At 33.1% G+C, this 19,461-nt stretch overlaps 1 protein-coding gene and 1 long non-coding RNA gene across 2 annotated transcripts; one reads left to right on the plus strand and one right to left on the minus strand.

Annotated features, from left to right (window-relative positions):
- The first annotated feature begins 12,723 nt into the window (after nt 1–12,723).
- On the plus strand, nt 12,724–15,133 carry LOC107941792 (phosphoglycerate mutase-like protein 1). Its single transcript, XM_041114873.1, has 9 exons — nt 12,724–12,903; nt 12,994–13,101; nt 13,209–13,288; nt 13,428–13,533; nt 13,651–13,725; nt 13,807–13,895; nt 13,963–14,082; nt 14,193–14,237; nt 14,860–15,133. Exons 1-9 carry the CDS (start codon nt 12,835–12,837, stop codon nt 14,939–14,941), a joined length of 774 nt encoding a protein of 257 aa, XP_040970807.1. The 5' UTR covers nt 12,724–12,834; the 3' UTR covers nt 14,942–15,133.
- Nucleotides 15,134–15,442: 309 nt separating this feature from the next.
- On the minus strand, nt 15,443–19,250 carry LOC121230302 (uncharacterized). Its single transcript, XR_005928255.1, has 4 exons — nt 19,000–19,250; nt 18,766–18,873; nt 17,231–17,398; nt 15,443–16,231 (listed from the first exon to the last, which is right to left on the minus strand). It is a non-coding gene; the product is annotated as an uncharacterized lncRNA (long non-coding RNA).
- Between the last annotated feature and the right edge of the window lie 211 nt (nt 19,251–19,461).

A 19,461-nucleotide genomic window follows, 5' to 3' on the forward strand; every position in this document is an offset into this window, starting at 1 on the left:
TAATTTCATTTCTTTTAGTGATGATGAACTACCGCCCAATGGTAGAGGCTCAGTGAAAGCATTACATATCACAACCTGTTGTAAGGGCTATATAATACCGAACGTGCTCATCGACAATGGATCGGCACTCAATGTCATGCCTTTGGCTACACTTTCCAGGATTCCGATAGATCTGTCCTATCTAAGGCCCTGCCATTCTATAGTAAGGGCATTCGATGGAACAAGACGAGAAGTTATGGAAAAAATCGAGATCCCTCTAGAAGTAGGTCCCTACATATACGATGTTGAGTTTCAAGTCATGGACATCACACCATCATATAATTGTCTCTTGGGAAGACCTTGGATCTATTCTGCTGGAGCAGTTCTATCATTCCTCCATCAAAAGGTGAAATTTATCATGGATGGTTGTTTGGTCACTGTCGAGGGAGAAGAAGACATTGTCGCATCTATCTCTGCTGATGCGCCATACCTTGAAGTAAGCAAAGACGCAGTAGAATGTTCCTTCTGATCCCTTGAATTCGTCAATGCCACATTCGTCGCTGAGGGAAACAGAATTCCCGCACCAAAATTGTCAAGAAATACCAGGATGGGTGTCAAACTGACTGTAGAAAGGGGAGCTCGAGCGAGAAAAGATTTAGGGAGATATTTGCAAGGAATAGTCAGGGCTCTAAAGCTAGTGTACCACAAGGCCCGATATGGTTTGGGGTTCCAGCCGGACATGCGTCAAAGAAGAAAATAGTGGAAAAAAGATCGGGAGAGAAGGATTACGAGAACTTTGGGCCGAGAAGTAGAATGGGAGCCCATAACATACCCTCCTTTGTCAAAAACATTTACATCTGCGGGAATGATATACCCCGGACAGGATAATATACAAAGCACGCTGTTATTAATTGAAAGGGGTCTTCAGAATGTCAGTATAAATGTCATTGACAAAGGACGTGAGGCTATTAAAGATGTTTCAACGATACGCCATTGTCCTCCTGGTTTCATGTTGAACAATTGGACTGCCGAGGACCTTCTTGTAGTTTATAAGTCTTCAGAGTAATGCTCAAACATTAACCCTCTATTGTGTCCTTAGATATAATAGAATTCTTTTGTAAGAGCTTGCATTCGCTCTTTATCATTTAAATGAATATCAATGAAGATGCATTTTATCACAATCTTTCGCATTATCACTAATTTCATAATCATCTCCTCATTTCATAGCCTATCTGTACATTTGCCTCATACCATGCCATAACATTTCGTTTGTTGGTTCCAATACTTGGATGCCCCTCTATAGTTTTCTTTTCCATTCAACTTTCAGGTGCTCGGATATCAACAGCATGAACAAACCCGTTACGAGTCCTGAAATCGATTTTGAGAAGGCTGTTTGTTTAAGAGAATTTGAAGTCAAAGAAAATGCTGAAGACTATGTCTCATCGTCTAACTTGCTAAGAATAGTGGAATAAGAGGATAAACAGATTTTGCCTCATCAAGAATCTGTTGAAACAATAAATTTGGGAACTGAAGAAAAGAAGCAAGAAGTGAAAATTGGGACTTCTATTTCAGAGGACACCAAACATAATTTGATTGCTTTGCTCCGCGAGTACAAAGATGTATTCGCCTGGTCATATCAAGACATGCCAGGATTGGATGAAGATGTAGTGGTCCATAAGCTCCCATTAAAGCCAGAATGCAAACCCATTCAACAAAAGTTAAGACGGATGAGACCCGAAATGTTGTTGAAGATAAAAGACGAAGTTAAGAAGCAATTTGATTCTGGCTTCCTACAAGCCTCCAAATATCCAGAATGGGTGGCTAACATAGTCCCGGTACCAAAAAAAGACGGCAAAGTACGAATGTGCGTGGATTATCGTGACCTGAATTGAGCAAGTCCTAAAGATAATTTTCCCTTACCACACATTGATACGTTGGTGGATAACACAGCAAAACATTCATTGTTTTCTTTCATGGACGGATTCTCAGGGTATAATCAGATCAAGATGGCCCCTGAGGATATGGAAAAAACTACCTTCGTAACAATGTGGGGAACATTCTACTACAAGGTGATGCCATTTGGGTTAAAGAATGCTGGGGCAACATATCAGAGGGCTATGGTAACGTTATTCCATGACATGATGCATAAAGAAATAGAGGTCTACGTCGATGATATGATTGCTAAGTCCCGAGGGGAAAAAGAGCGTGTAGCGAACCTGAAGAAGTTGTTCGACAGACTGAGAAAGTTCCAGCTAAAGCTCAATCCGTCCAAATGTACGTTTGGGGCTACTTCAGGAAAATTGCTTGGCTTCATTGTCAGCGAAAGAGGCATTGAAGTTGATCCAGATAAAATAAAAGCCATTCAAGAGTTACCACCCCCGCGCACGCAAAAGGAAGTCAGAGGATTTTTAGGGAGATTAAACTACGTCGCCCGATTTATCGCTCAACTTACCAACCAATGCGACCCAATCTTTCGACTCCTTCGAAAACATAATCCCGGAGAATGGAACGATGAGTGCCAAGTGGCTTTTGACAAGATAAAACAGTATTTGTCTAATCCTCCAATGCTAGTACCGCCAATGCTGGGAAGACCATTGATATTGTATTTGACTGTGTTCGAGAATTTAATGGGTTGCGTACTGGGGCAACACGACGAGTCAGGAAAGAAAGAAAAGGCAATCTACTACCTCAGCAAAAAGTTTACTGAATATGAGGCAAAGTATTCGTCCATAGAAAAATACTACTGCGCTCTGGTTTGGGTAGCTCGGAGACTAAGACAATATATGCTGTATCATACGACATGGCTAATTTCAAAGTTGGACCCAATAAAGTACATGATGGAATCACCTGCACTCTCAGGAAGAATGGCACGATGGCAGATCTTACTAGAATATGATATCGTCTATGTGAGCCAAAAGTCAATAAAAGGGAGCGCAATAGCTGACTTCTTAGCAACTCGAACAACGGAGGAATACGAGCCATTAAAATTTGATTTCCCAGATGAAGACTTAATGTGTATTACAGAAAAAGAATGTGAGTCATCAAAAGGAAAGTCATGGAGGATGAGCTTTGATGGTGCATCGAATGCATTGAAGCATGGGATTGGAGCAGTCTCAGTATCACCAGAAGGGAACCATTATCCGTTCACTACCAGGCTGAATTTTTTCTGTACCAATAAAATAGCGAAATATGAAGCTTGTATCATGGGACTTCGTGCAGCAATTGAACGAAACATCCAAACTTTAGAGGTATACGGAGACTCAGCATTAGTGATTTATCAGATCCTTGGAGATTGAGAAGTGAGGGATTCAAAATTAGTCAAATATAGTGATCTCGTGGCAGGGTTGATTAAAGAATTCAAAGAAATAACTTTTAATTACTTTCCACGAGAAGAAAACCAGTTAGCTGATGCCCTGGCCACTTTGGCTTCAATGTTTAAAGCAAATAGAGAAACAGAAATAATGCCTCTTTAAATGAGCATATATGAAGTCCTTGCACATTGTTTCAACATTGAGAAAGAGCCAGATGGGCAGCCATGGTTCCATGATATCTTAGAATACATCAAGAATCAAAGGTATCCCGAGCAAGCAAATGTGAACGACAGAAGAACAATCAGAAGAATGGAAGCGGAATTTATTCTTGATGGGGACATCCTATACAAAAGAGGAAAAGATCAGGTGCTCTTGAGATGCGTGGATACAGTTGAAGCCAGAAAAATACTTAAAGATGTCCATGAAGGAATTTGCGGGACACATGCCAATGGTTTCACTATGGCCAGGAAGATTATAAGACTCGGATATTACTGGCTGTCGATGGAAAGCGACTGCATTAATTTCGCACGAAAATGCCACAAATATCAAATTTATGGTGATAAAATTCATGTAGCCCCTTTGCCCCTTCATGTCATGACTTCTCCGTGGCCTTTTTCTATGTGGGGCATGAATGTTATAGGGCCAATCTCTCCAAAAGCTTCCAATGGACACCGGTTCATTTTTGTGGTCATTGATTACTTCACAAAATGGATAAAAGCCGCATCGTTTGCCAATGTGACGAAGACTGCAGTTTGCAGATTTTTAAAAAAGGAAATCATTTGTCGATATGGTTTGCCTGAAAGAATCATCTCAGATAACGCCTTGAATTTGAACAACAAGATGATGAAAGAAGTGTGTGAGCAATTCCAAATAAAACATCATAACTCCTCACCCTATCGCCCAAAGATGAACGGAGCTGTTGAAGCAGCCAATAAGAATATTAAAAAGATTATTGGGAAAATGACCGAGACATATAAAGACTGGCACGATAAGCTACCATTTGCTTTGTATGCATATCGTACATCTATGCGGACATCTACGGGAGCAACTCCTTTCTCTCTGGTCTATGGAACCCATTGAAGTTGAGATCCCCTCTCTACGAGTCTTAATGGAATCAAACTAGAAGAAGCAGAATGGGTTCGAGCTTGATATGACTAGTTAAACCTTATTGAAGAAAAACGTCTGCAGGCAGTCTGCCATGGACAGATGTACCAGAAGAGAATGATCGCAGCCCATGACAAAAAGGTACGACCAAGAGAATTCCACGAAGGAGAACTCGTGCTGAGGAAGATTCTCCCAATACAAAAAGATTTTCGAGGAAAATGGGCGCCAAATTGGGAAGGTCCATACGTCGTAAAGAAGGCATTCTCGGGCGGAGCTTTGATCCTCACCGAGATGGATGGAAAGAGTTACCGAGTCCAGTGAATTCAGATGCTGTAAAGAAATATTATGCTTGAAAAAGGAAACCAAGATGAAAACCCGAAAAGGGTATATAAAAAAAGAAAGAAAAAGGGTGATCAAGGTGAAAACCCGAAAAGGGCGTCTTGATTAAACACAAAAGATTAGGATGAAAACCCGAAAGGGCATTCTAATGAAGCAAACCCGGGCTTAAAGAACAAAGCATTTTGAACGGTGGGTCAAATAGTGAGACTACCGTATTTGAAGCATTTCTGAAAGCTCGAAATCTTTTACGCAAGAAGCCATGCTCGAAAAGATTCTTGATTAAGGAATGTGGAAGAGTTCATGCATTGAATATCTAGAGCATCTGTATTCGTTGAATGCAATCCCTTTTCTCTTTATGACACTCTTTTACTATCATTGGTTAACTTTCTTTGTTTGCTACATATTGAATAAATGTAAGGTATCCTTTTGTCCCTACCTGACCATTTTCACGCATCTCATTATGTGATTCATTTACATGATAAATAGTGAAATGACATACTCTAAACAAAAGAAATGTTAAGCATTACCTGGGTAAGAATTTAATAAGTACAAGAGCCTCAACGCAAGGACAAAGCTCAACCAGGGGCAAAAGAGTGATATTTGAGAAACATTGATTACTCGTGAAAATTGAGGACGGGTACAGGACCTAAAGAGAAAGTTAGGAGCCGAAGTAATGAATACAGATCATCACGAAAATTGTGATGAAAAAGGGCATACGACAAACATGCCTAAGACACATAGCATAATCATGTAGGCATAAAACCATTTACGAAAAACATGTGCATATCATGATAACATCATGCATGACATATACAGATACTCCAGTAGAGCAAGAAGATGTGATGATAGCTGAAAAGACACATGAGTTCCACCAGATGACATGTTCTGGTATTCTGATGTTTTATTTCAAAATTCAATTCATATTACGAGAGGTGAGTTGAGCCTCGGGACACGCTGAGGTATTGTCAATTTTTTCGTATGTTTCAAAAATCAACTCATATTGCGAGAGGTGAGTTGAGCCTCAAGATGCGCTGAGGTATTTTCAAAAAAAAAAAATCAACTCATAGTGCGAGAGGTGAGTTGAGCCTCAAGACACGCTGAGGTAATTTCAATTTCTGTTGTCAAAAAAATCAACTCATATTGCGAGAGGCGAGTTGAGCCTCAGGTCACACGCCGAGGTATTTTCAATTTCCGTTTTTCAATTTCTGCCTTTCAAAAAAAAATCAACTCATATTGCGAGAGGTGAGTTGAGCCTCAGGACACGCTGAGGTAATTTCAATTTCTGTTGTCAAAAAAAATCAACTCGTATTGCGAGAGGCGAGTTGAGCCTCAGGTCACATGCCGAGGTATTTTCAATTTCCGTTTTTCAAATTCTGCCTTTCAAAAAAATCGACTCATATTGCGAGAGGTGAGTTAAACCTTGGCTCACGCGCTGAGCTATTTTCAATTTCTGTCTTTCAAAAAAATCAACTCATATTGCGAGAGGTGAGTTGAGCTTCAGATCACACACTGAGGTATTTTTTCAATTTATATTTTTCAAAAAAATAACGCACATTGCGAGATGTGAGTTGAGCCTCGGGTCACACGTCGAGGTATTTTCAAAATCTGTTTTTCAAATTCTGTTTTCAAAAATCAACTCATATTGCGAGAAGTGAGTCAACTCATATTGCGAGAAGTGAGTTGAGCCTTGGCTCACGTGCTGAGCTATTTTCAATTTCTATTTTTTTTCAAAAAAATTCAACTCATATTGCGAGAGGTGAGTTGAGCTTTTTAATTTCTGCTAGAGTTGAGTTGAGTCTTTTAATTTCTATTTTTCAAAAATCAACTCATATTACGAGAGGTGAGTTGAGCCTCGAGTCACATATCGAGGTATTTTCAAAATCTGCTTTTCAAGTTAAGTTTCAAAAATCAACTTATATTGCGAGAGGTGAGTTGAGCCTTGGCTCACGCGCTGAGCTATTTTCAATTTCTGTTTTTATTGTCTATTTTTAGAGAGTCAATTCATATTGCGAAAATGAGTTAAGCTCAGGAGCACATGCCGAGTAGAGAATAAAGATTGAAGCTGATTGAAGACGTCAGATTCTGTCTCCTTAAAGTTGCAGTGGAGTTGATCAAGGACATAAGATCTTGCCTTTCTAAAGTCGCAGAAGAAAAGACCACAAACCTTATCTCACTGAAGCGATAGAAGAGCAGATTGAAGTTGTAGATCTCACCCTTCTGAATTTACAGTGAAGTAGGTCGAAGCCATAAATTTCATATCCTTGAAGTTACATTGGAACAGATTGAAGCTACAAGGCGTATATCATAAGATGCAGTGGAGTGAACCAAAGCTACAAGATGCGGTGGACTGAAAAGGGACTAACTAAACAAGAAGAGTTCCAAAGCAAGTCAAGACCTAGCAAGACCGGGCAAATTTGGTATTCCTTGAAAGTCTTTGCTCTATTCCTGTTGCACGACAATGAGCAAAGAGGGCAGCTGTAGAAGCCCAAATTGCCCGAGCCCGATTTCATCAAAACCCAACCAAACCTCTAAACCCACTAAAACCCTTAACCCATGACCCATTTACATCTACCCAAACCCATTACAAAACCCAAATATTAAACCCAATTCAAAAGCCCATTAAACCCCCAAAAAAAAACCAAGAAACCCTAGCCACCTAGCCACTTTCCCACTTGCCCCATTTTTCCTCCCATTTTTGATATCTATTGTCTGCCACCATCACCTACAAAATAGAAAAAGAAATAATGGAAAATCATGTAAAAGATGGCTATAAAAAGCCATTCAAAAATCATGTAAAAATGGGGGGGAATTTTGATCAATACAAAGAATTTATCTTCATTTTTGTATCAATATTAGCATATTAAAACTAAGAAAGAAAGTGGATAGCGTCGAATACAAACCAAAAATCTCAGAAATCGAAAGCTAAAAAAATACCTAAACGTGATTTTATCTTCTTTATTATTTTACTCTTATTTTTATTTTTATTTTATTTTTTCCCCTTTTTTTGAATCTATTAATTTATATATATACATCATAATAAAAATATATAATAAAAATATATATACAAAACAAATATAAAAAAAAATTTACCTTTTCAGGCCACCGCACGGGCGACGGACGGCGGCCGACGGTCGGCCGGTGACCGGCCCCTGGCCGGATTCCCCTTCCCCCCTCCCTTCTCTCTCCCTTCTCTCTTCCCTCTCTCTTCTTTTTTTCTTTCCCTCTCACCAAATGAATTTTTTTTTGTTATTTTAGGCCTTATATAGCCCTCCAAAACGACGTCGTTTTGGGGGCTACACTTAAGCCCCAAAACGACGTCATTTTGACTTGGACCGGTTCGACCCGACCCGACCCGCCTAGGATCCGCCTTTTTTTTAAGGAAGGGCTAATTACGCTTTTAGCCCTTCTGTTTTTTATTGTTTTGCAATTAAGTCATTATTTGTTTTTTTTTAATTTGGCCCCGAAATTTGTCGCGATTTTCAATTTAGTCCCCGCTGATGTGCTGAGTTTTGATGGGAAGGAATATTTGTTGTTTTGGCCCCCCACTATTTCCGCGCATGTTCAATATAGTCCTTTCCTTTTATTTTTATTTCAATTTTGCCCCAAATATTTTGTTTTTAGTTCAATTTAATTCTTTTTAGTTACTTTACTATTTAAATTAATTATTTTAGTATTATTATCATATTTCATTTACTTATGTAGTGTGTTAATAATTTTTTATCATTTCTAATACGTATATATATTATATGTATTTTATATATATTATGTATATATTTTTTAATGCCATTAGTTATATATTTCTTATACTATTCCATGTATGTATTTTATATCATCTTATGTATATATTCTTAAATACTATTATATATACATATATATATATATCTTTTTTAAAATACCATATTGTGTATATATTATTATTACAAATTATTACTATTGCTAGTATTATTATAACTATTATTATATTAGTGTATATTTTATGTACATATGTATATATATATTTTTTTTGTACATATCATTATTTTATATTATTGTTGTAAATTTTTATGTATATATTTTTTATATACGTTTCCTAATATTTTCTTTTATTGTAGATATTATTATTACATACTTTTATTATATGCATATATATATGTATTTTTTGTACATATTATTATTTTATATTATTATTACCAAATATATCATTTTTCCTATTTTATTATTAGTACATGATTTGTTTTTATTTTTATTTTTTTGTAAATATCATTATTATTGTTATTCTAATATTCTAGTATTCCATGTTAATATTTTTCATTAATGATATCATTTTTTTTTGCGTCCTTTATCTATTTTTAATTTCTCACTTTAGGAATATTTTTCCTCATGTTTTAATTTCAAAAATAAGGCAATGTACCGATTTAATATTAAGCCATCGATTTCATCGCTATGTTGGGTGAAATTTGTCGGCTTGTGTTAAAAAACGGGACACCCTTTTTAATAAAAAAATCGAAAACTAAAAATTCTCATTTTTCAATTGGATCACGAGTAAATGTCAAATTGAATTCGTATTTTTGAAAATCAAGTCAACACATGTTTATGAGATACCAATTTTGGGCGTCGCGAGGGTGCTAATACCTTCCTCGCGCGTAATTAACTCCCGAACCCCAATTTTTCTCTGGACTTTCACGTAGACCTAAATTTGGCCTTCTTTTTATTTTAAAAATAATTTTATTAGGTGTCCGATCACACCTATAAAAAAAGATCGGTGGCGACTCCCTTTGTTAATAAAATCGAAAGTTGGTTTTCAAATGTTTAATAAATCGCCCCAATTAGCGACCAAGCGAAACAAATTTTTTTTACATCGCTACAATGATATTTATATTTTAAAAGTAATTCAAAATAATCTTTATATAAATTCAATGATGATTTTTTTTTAAAAATAAACTTTTATATTATTACGTTTTAATTTCATAACCATATAAAAAACATTATAAATTTTATAAATTTTATAAAAAAATAACAAATAATTAAATAACTTTTAATAATTTAATTAATACATATAATCAATCTGTGCATTACACGGGTAAAGAAAAATAATTTTTAATATTTTAAATGTGATTAGTGAATATATACTTTATTTCAAGATATAACAAGTTTTATTTTTTATTTTTTAACATTTTTACAATATTTTTAGATTGTTAATATTTTTATAATTTTTTTACAATTCTTAAAAGATTCTAACATTTTTTTAAAAAAATAGGTCTTTTTAATGATGATGTCATTGCGATTTTAGCATATGCCATGTGGAAATTTATATTTGGCTTGATATTTCAACTAGTTTTTTTAACGTTTAAGGGATTAAATTGAAAACGTCTAATAATGTTAAAGACTAAAATGAGATCATCTGGTAATATTAAGGACTAAAGTGAATAAAAGAAAATTTTAAAAATTGAAGTGGGAAAAGCGATACACTCGAGAGACTAAAATGTGAAATACTCTTAAAAGAAGACGAAGAAAGAGGATATTCAAAGTAGGAAATTATAAACTTTATATTAGAATTGTAAATAGTAATAAAGCGAATTTAGATAAAAGAAGAAATAAGTTGACCAATAAAGTTAGATTCATAGAGACATAATAAGTATATGGTTAAAATATGTTAGAAGTTCTTGTATTCTTCAAAAGTTAGAAATTTAGTCCTTGTACTTCTATTTTATGGAATTTAATCCATTTATTTTTAAAATTTTAAAATTTAGGACCAACGGTTAACATTTAGAGGTGTTTATGGGTCGGTCCTAAGCATAATACTAAAATACTTTGTACTTGTCCAAACCAGGCTCAACCTGAAATATGAGCTTAAAATTTTGCCTAAGTTTGCTCATTTTTGCAAAAAACTAATCCAAGTCTATTTTAGACCCAACCAAATTATTGTTAAAAAATATTTATATTATTTTAATTTAATATTTAATAATTTTATTTTTTATTGAAAATTTTTATATAATCATCTTAACATTATTTTAATGTTTACATTAGAATAGTATTATATATTTAGTATAAGTTTATTTTTTAAATTGTTATAAATTACATAATATATAAAAATTTTATAATATAAAATTTTATAAATAAAAATGGGTCAGATCAGGTCGGGCTCAGACCTTAAATGCTTATGCCCAAGTCCGGCACATATTTTAAACAAGTCTTTTTTTTTTCCCAATCTCATTTTTGGGCCTAATATTTTTAGTCAAACCCTCTCAAATTTTGAACCGGCTTTCAAGCTTAGGCGAGTAACTCAACCCATGAATAAGTCTATTAACACTATTATTCTTTTTGTTAAATTTGTTGCTATAACATTTTTTAAATAAAAAATTCACTTGATAGCCATGTAATTAAAATTATGACTTTATAATTAACTTAAATTTAACAAGATTAACAATTGGATCTGAATTTTAAAATATGAAAAATAGAGAAACTAAATTCCAAGAAATAAAAGTATAATAACTAAATTCTCAACTTTTAAAAAGTACAGGGACTTGTAACATCTTTTTACCTAAATAGTATTATCTTTATAAGAAGAAAGTTGAAATTGCCTAAAACCCAATTCTACAAATTTTGGATAAAACTTTTTGGACAGAAATCAATTTAAATAGAAAAAAAAAAACCTTTCCTTTGAAATAATAATGATGATAATAAAAAAAAAAGCACTAATTATATGGTCTTGAAGTTTGAATACCCAAATTAAAATGTCTTTTAGGGTCATTATCATCATACGGTTTGGACTACCCTTTATCAAGAATTACGTACATATTTTTTTATGATAGCCTTCATATGTACAGGGAAAACTTTACTTCTTTAATTTTTTGCATTTTCATTTTTAGGTTATTATAAATTTATTTGTCCTTTAATACTCTTTCAATTATTATTTTTTTAAAGGAACATTATTTTAATTATTATAATAAAGAGTCGATTAAGTACTAGCTCGATTGATATAGTAATTGTTGCTAATGTAAAAGGACTTGAATTTGAGTTCGTTAAAGTGCATTATTCTAAAGGTTATAGGTAATTTTATATATTGTATTAGTCGTTCTGTTTTTTTTTTAAATTTTAAATATATAAATTATAGATTAATGATGGGTATGATTGAAAATCTTTGAATACTTCATATGTCAAGATTTGATTAATAAATCAACAGGAGACTTGGTTTAGAAAGGAAAACATGATTGTTCACATTGGCAACCAAGTCTAACGACTAAAGTCTTTTCTTTTCTTTTTTTTCTAAAGGAAAAACAAACAAACCCAGATTTACGTATGCATGGATTGAATTTTACAACCAAGAAAATCAAACTAAACCCCTGCCTACGATATTCCTTTCCATTCCCCGATGCATGCTTATATATATCCATCCTATATAGCATTAATTATACCATTAGCTTTCTACAGTTCTTCCCCGAAAACACTGAACTATTTTTCCTTCGATTTCTTGCCTTTTTTTCTCTCAGTTTTCTGGTAAGTTAACATAAGACTTGTGGTTTTCATGTCAATGATATTCATTTCATTTTTAATATATTTATTCTTTTGGGGGTTTCTAGGAAAATTGTATGCATTTCAATGGTATTTTATTATTTATTTGTTTTCTAATATTATTAGTTAGCTAGTTTTGGCCATTACTGAGGAAAATTATACTTTATGATGAACTGAGAAGATTTTGAGAGTTGTTGGGAAATATAGCAAGTCAAATCCTACTAAATATTATTTTCAGGGCCCCGTGCATTAAAATTGGTTCAATCACATCGTCTTTCTCGTCATTTCCTTCTTAAATTCCGTCCCTTTTCCTTATTGATTACTAACAGACTATACGTACCTACCGAATATACTCATTATTCTATCATAATTGTTCAATTACGAGTCATGTAAAGATATATGAGCCAACATAGAAAATACATTGCAAGTCCCTCTCTCTCTGTATAAATATAGGGTCTGCTACATTTTAAATTCACTTCTTACAATTTCCCTTAAAAAATTTTATAGCCATTTGAGTCAATTATTATCAATCCCCATTCTTTCTTTGCTCCTTTATTCCCCATCCTTTTGTTCTTACGAGCATCTTCTATTACTTGAATTGAATTCCCAAATGCAGAAAATGAAGACCACAACAGCTCAATTTACATACCCATGGCAGCTTTGCAAAACTGTCCACCTGGTATATATATTCACACCATCCTAGTACCAACTATTTGCTTAACTTTTGTTTTTTTTTTAAATCATAGTTTTTTTATCTTTTTTTTTTAAGGTGAGGCATGGACAAGCCATGCATAATGTAGAAGGAGACATTAACCGTGAAGCACTGTTGTCCCCTCACCTATTTGATGCCCAACTTTCCCCACTGGGCCTGCACCAGGTAATCCCACAACATTCAATGGCTAGCTTATCATCAATCTTCAATCCTGAAATGAATTAATCCAGTTTTTGATATAATCATATTAATTTCTACCTTTTTTATTTCAGGTTGGTAAACTGCGGAACGATGTTCATGCTAGTGGGCTACTTAAGAGGATTGAGTTAGTCGTAACTTCCCCCTTATACAGGTATAAAGCTCAGTTTTGCCTGAATTTCAATGGAATATCTCAGTCTCTGAAAAAGAAATCAAGGGAATATTTGTATTTTTCAAATACATTTCAGTTTTAGATAAAGATAGTTGATGAGTGTAAATGATCATCACTGCAGGACCATGCAAACTGCTTTTGGAGTTTTCGGTAGTACTGAAAGCAACGAAGATGCAGGTGTCAATCACCCCCAAATTATGGCAGTTGAGCTTTGTCGAGACCGCATGGTAATACCATATATGGCTGAAATCTCTCATGCTAGGCCTTCCTTCTTGATTTACTCCAACCATGATTGGAGTTCAATATATGCATAATATACTGACGCATCCTCCAATTCAATACAGGGTGTTCGTCCTTGTGATATGAGGAGAAGGGTCAGCGAGTGTCAGGCTCTTTTCCCTTCCATTGATTTCTCAATGGCAAGTTCCTTTAACCATAAGATGCTGATATAGATTATATCTTCATTAAATATCAGTATTCAAAGAGTTTTGCATGTGCAGATGGATGGTGAAGATGACAGCTTGTGGAATCCAAACGTTCGAGAGTCCGAAGAGGAAATGGCTGCTCGAATGGTTCTTTTTATTAAATGGTAAATTCTAATTCCTTATCAACAATTTAGGATTGAGAAATAATTCACCAGTTTATATATATTGCAGGCTATGGACAAGGCCAGAACAAGAGATTGTGATTGTGAGTCATGGCATAATACTTCAACAAATACTAAATGTACTTGAAAACGACTGTCATCCAACAGCTAGAACAGCTTTATGCAAACGGTGGGCCTTATACATTGTCTCCATTTTCTTTTCTTCTTCTTCAGACAAAGACTCGATTATATATTCTTTGCTTTCAAATTTTGACCTGGTCTGATGTGGGCCTTTTTCAGCTTCGACAATTGTGAGCTCCGTTCCGTGGTCATCGTCGACAAAAGGTGAGCATTTTGTTCGGAAATTTAGAGGCATTCATTCAATCACATATATGTTTGTTTTTTTTTTTTTTGGGGGGGGTATGCTTATCTCGGTACAGACTTTGAGTTGTTAGCTGTACGTACATGACCGCATACAATATATAAAACACATTAGGTCAATGTATTTTCTATATTCAAAGACCCATTAAGGTACATTGACCAAAGTCATTTATACTAATATTCATGGTACGCGTAAGGAATCACCTCCCAAAATCATTGTATCATATTAAAGTTTTTTGGAATTACTATATAAAATGCCATTGGTCCCTTTCTCCACTCAACCAAGATTAATATTTTTTTTCCCAACACTTAAAATCAAACATGAAGTGGACAAGGGGAGGGAAAAAAAATCAAGTTTGCTTAAAGTTTGAGTCTAAAATACATGTGTTTTGATTTGAATATCTACAAGATTATCATAAGTCATGTTCCAGAATTCCAAAACCCCAACGTCTCAAGATATGTTTCATAAAAATAAGCTGTATAAGACATCATAATTTTTATGGTTCACAAAATTAGTCAAAGATTCATTATTTTCTAACATGCTTAAACCTGAAACATCCACTTGCTGTTTTTGAATATGTTTCAGCTTGAAGGTAGCGGATTCACAGCTTTGCTCACCAAGAAATGCTGCAAAAGAGACTGTGTTAAGAGAGGAAGTTTCCGTCTGATTCGACTCAAGTTACTTTGACAACTCACTGTTGATATGAATTCTCCAGGATCTTTAATCTGCTTTGTCAAAAGTTTCAATTGTCTTAAAGCTAGTTTGACCCATAGAAGTCCATTTCTATTGTAATTGGATTGGAATGATTTCACTAGGATGTTGCAATAAGAAATGAAAATGTGTTAAAATAAAAACAAGTAGTAAGATAGGAGTTTTAATCTTACTGTATTATTTTATCTATTTGATGTTGATTAGATTAAGATGATTTCTATTTGACTTTTATTAGAATAAGGTTTTTAAAACTATAAATAGACGTAATTGTCTCTCCTCTTATATCATTCGAATTTGACATAATGAAATTTTTTCTCCTCTATTTGTAATTTTTTACCTAAAGAGTTTTTATGTAAAATTCTATTTTTTTTTCTTTACGATATATTACCATTATCGACGTTTAATTTTACAAAATGATATATTTCAAACATTAACATTCAAATACCGAATTTTGTTTATGTTGCCTGATAAACTTGTCTTTGGAATCTTATTCAGAGGTAAATTCACTAAATGAGTCACAGTACAAGTATTAATACAAGCTCAACCAATTTAAAATTTGTTGCAGTTTTAACCACGTATACTTAACGTGAACTCATTCAATCTGAACTAAATTTTCCTAATGAAAATAGATTGGTCACTTGCCTAGAACAAATAGATTCTCTAATTTGCACTTAGAATACCTCACCACTAGTGCTTCACCAGTACCTCACCAATATCCAAGCACGTCAAGGCATGAAAATGTGACATGTGGAGTTCACTCCCCCAACCTAGCCAGAGACGGGTGTCGTACCCTTCGGTCTATGAGGGACACGTAGAACCTCGCCAATGATATCCCGTCATATTGAAACCTACTTAAGGTTGGGATGCTTTTAAAGTGGTTGACCATGAATAGACCAAAGACATATGCATGTCAGGATCTAAGGATCAAAGAAAGGACTCACATCCACCTGTAAGTTGTACTAATTGAGGACATGACATTATGATTGTCAAGGATTCTCCCATAGAGTTCCTCACAATCAGCCTTCTACCGTACCTAAAAAAGACAATAAATACGCAAATTGGCAAAAATTCACTATCACAACATATATATGTAATGTTGCATTTATGTTCCATGGTTTAAAAGTGTATTGGGTTGAGCCTATGGCAATGCCAAATCCATTCACAGTCGAGTGCCACAACCAAAGGGCCTTCCGAAACCGTAGACTCCGTATGTTTGGCAAGTAGTGGAAGCCAACAATATTTGTACCTAAGCTTGGACATTATCAAAGGTAAATGAATAGTCAAAGCTTAAAATTAAGAGTAGGTAAAAGTAATATGGAAGCACCTATAATAAAAATTAAATTACATTTTGTTTCATTTACTCAAAAAATAGATAAATTTGTTTTTGTATGTTAGATCAACGAGTAAACTGGTCCTTTTTGTTAAAAATCTTATTCATTTCTACTATTAAAAACTAACATGACTGACAAAATAATCATACAGTTACATGTGACATGCCATGTGTATCTAATTCTGACATATAGGGACCAGTTTTTAACGATGAAAATGGATGAAATTTTAATAAGACTAGTTTGCTCTTTGATTGCTCTTTGATCTAATATATAATGACTAATTTACCCATTTTTTTAGTAGAGAGGAAAAAATGCAATATGATTACTAGCATAAGGGCCTCCATGGTACTTTTACCACTGAGAATATGAATAAATATATTAAAGTTAATTACACCAAACACCCCCAAACTATAACCTTCATTCTTAATCGGTCTCCAAACTTCAAAATATTTTAATTACATTGACAAACTATTGATATTATACTAATCAAGTCCTTTTATTATTAAAGTTGTTAATTTAACCGTTAAATGATATGTTACATAACTTTTAAAAGTAAAATCTAAATATAAAGTAAAACTTAAAAAAAAAGTGAATGATAAATCTTCCGTAAAAGTTTTGAAAATCTCAAAACTAGAATTTTTAAAACATCTATTTTTACAGTATTCATTTTTCTTAAAATTTTCATTTTAAATTATATTACATAAGATCTGACGTGTCATGTAACAATTAAATTAACGATTTTAGTAAAAATTAAAAGACCTAATTAATATAACATCAATAGTTTAAGAGTGTAATTAGAATAAATTAAAATTCAAGAACTAATTAAAAGTGAAGGACATAGTTTAAAAATGTTTGGTGCAATTAACTAATATCATTCAATGCAAAAATTAAAGGAAAAATTTTATTAGACTTACAAGATTGACCTATAAATGGCGCGGTCTAAGATAAGGCCATCTTAGAGGGTCCGGCTCCTATCAACCTCGATAAGAAATCGCACGTATTGTTTGGCTGCAGCGACAAGATCAACACTAATGGCGAGCTTTTGACCCTCTTTCCATTCTAATTTTTGTCCCCTTTCCTAGCTACATAAACAAAGATTTTGCTTCAAAATTTACTCCAATAATAACTACAATCCAAATTAATTATTGCAAAGTTATATTTAAAGGCGGATGCTCACTGAAGTCTAGGGAGTTTTTTCTACTATAAAGTCTTCGAAAATTTTTAAAAATTCTCATTAAATTTTTTAATTTTTAAAAAAATTCAGTTAGACACTTCAAATTTTTTTTTTCTTGTAAATTCTCGTTAAACCTTTAAATTTTCTGAAATTTATAATTAGATTCGTAAAATTTTCATATTAAAACCCTCAAATTTTTAAAAAATTTTAGTTACACTTTCTAAAAACTTAATACTAAAATCTACCACTAACTATATCAAAATAAATTTGAACAAAATGTGATTTATACAAGGTGAAACTCAAAACTCTCTAAATTTCAAAATCTATGTAAAGCTAATTACTATGCAAGTCTAAGCTCAACTGTAGTCGTGTCGACAAAAAAAATTATTTTCAAAATCTTAATTAGATAATATTCAAATACAATTAAAAATAATTTAAAAAAAAAGTAAATACATAATCTTATCCGATATGAATAAATATTCACGGTGCACTAATGTTTATCCATTCCGTATCTTTCTTTACAAGAGGACCAAAATAATATTAAATTAAAAATTATACAACTTGTTAAACAACTAATTGACGTGTGCAATGCATAAAAAATTTTCATTAATTTCTATAAACTATAGGATAAATTATACCGATAGTCACTTAATTATTAAAATATTTTATTTTAGACACTCAAAATAAAAAAATTATAAATTAAAGCACCCACACATTACATAGCTTGATAATTTTGGTTACTTCCAAGTTAGTATAGCAGTTAAAAAAATTGATATAATAACAAATTTAGTCTTCAAATGTTACATATTATATCAATTTAATCCTAATTTTTAAAAATCAACTCTAAAAATGTACAAATATTCTCAATTTGATACTAATTCTAAAAAATTTAAAGAAATATATAAATATATATAAATATTTTTAAAAAAAATATAGTAATAAATTTAAATTTTATATTAATATTAAATAAAATAAAAATCTCCCACCTCATCCCTCTTCCTCTCCCCCTCCCCCACCGGACCTCCCCACCACCGTCCCTCTCCCCCTCAATTTTCTCCACAAATTAAGATTTCTTCTCAGTTTCAATTATGATAGCAAGCAAATTTTCGTTACGCTCAAATTCCCATAAAAAACTTGATTCATCTTAACAACAATAAATGAGTGAACCATAAAACTAAGCATATTTGATATTCACCCTAAATAGTTGATACTTCTAATATATTTGCAAATTAGTCAGTATTTAGAGGAATGGGATTAAATGTTCAAATAGATTACCTTGATTCTAAGTCTCTCATCAACTTCAGACTGTTCATCAACTCATCAATTACTTCCGGAAGAAAACATATAACAAGAGCTCATGTTTTTGTGGTCCAAAATCCCCTCCTATCAACCATGAAAATTCTATCTTAAGTTGTTTATTCTTTTATGGAATCCATAAATTAGAATATAGGACATAAATTTTCAAAGTTTCGGTCGTGAAAAAGTTTGGGTCGTGAAAAAGACACTCACATTATGTTTCAAGAAAACTATTGCAGCATCTTCATCACGGCCAGCACCCTTGCATAACTTTGACAATCCTTGCTCTATGTACTTACAGCTTCCACAAGATGATTATGTTTCAAGAGGGACGGTGGTGGGGGAGGTCTGGTAGGGGAAGGGGGAGAAGGACGGTAGTGGGGGGAGGTCCGATGGGGGATGGGGAGAGGGAGAGAGACGGAGAGATTTTTATTTTATTTAATATATTATAATTATATTTGTTTAATATTAATATAAAATATTTATGTATTTTTATACATTTCTTCAAATTTTTTTAGAATTTCGATTAAATTGAGAATATTTGTAAATTTTGAGAGTTATTTTTTTTAAAAAATATGAGTAAATCGATATAATATGTAAAAGTTGAGGGATAAATATATTATTATATCGATTTTAATATTTTTATTATATTATATAGTTTATTGTTTGTGATCT

The sequence above is a fragment of the Gossypium hirsutum genome, chromosome A06, assembly GCF_007990345.1.
Source record: "Gossypium hirsutum isolate 1008001.06 chromosome A06, Gossypium_hirsutum_v2.1, whole genome shotgun sequence".
NCBI lineage: Eukaryota > Viridiplantae > Streptophyta > Magnoliopsida > Malvales > Malvaceae > Gossypium > Gossypium hirsutum.

Excerpts from the sequence above, each read along its gene's own strand:
- LOC107941792 (XM_041114873.1), top strand. The coding sequence starts at position 12,835 with ATGCAGAAAATGAAGACCACAACAGCTCAATTTACATACCCATGGCAG. Across the intron at positions 13,289-13,427 it reads GTAACTTCCCCCTTATACAG|GACCATGCAAACTGCTTTTG; the intron begins GTATAAAGCTCA and ends TCATCACTGCAG. Across the intron at positions 13,534-13,650 it reads AGCTTTGTCGAGACCGCATG|GGTGTTCGTCCTTGTGATAT; the intron begins GTAATACCATAT and ends AATTCAATACAG.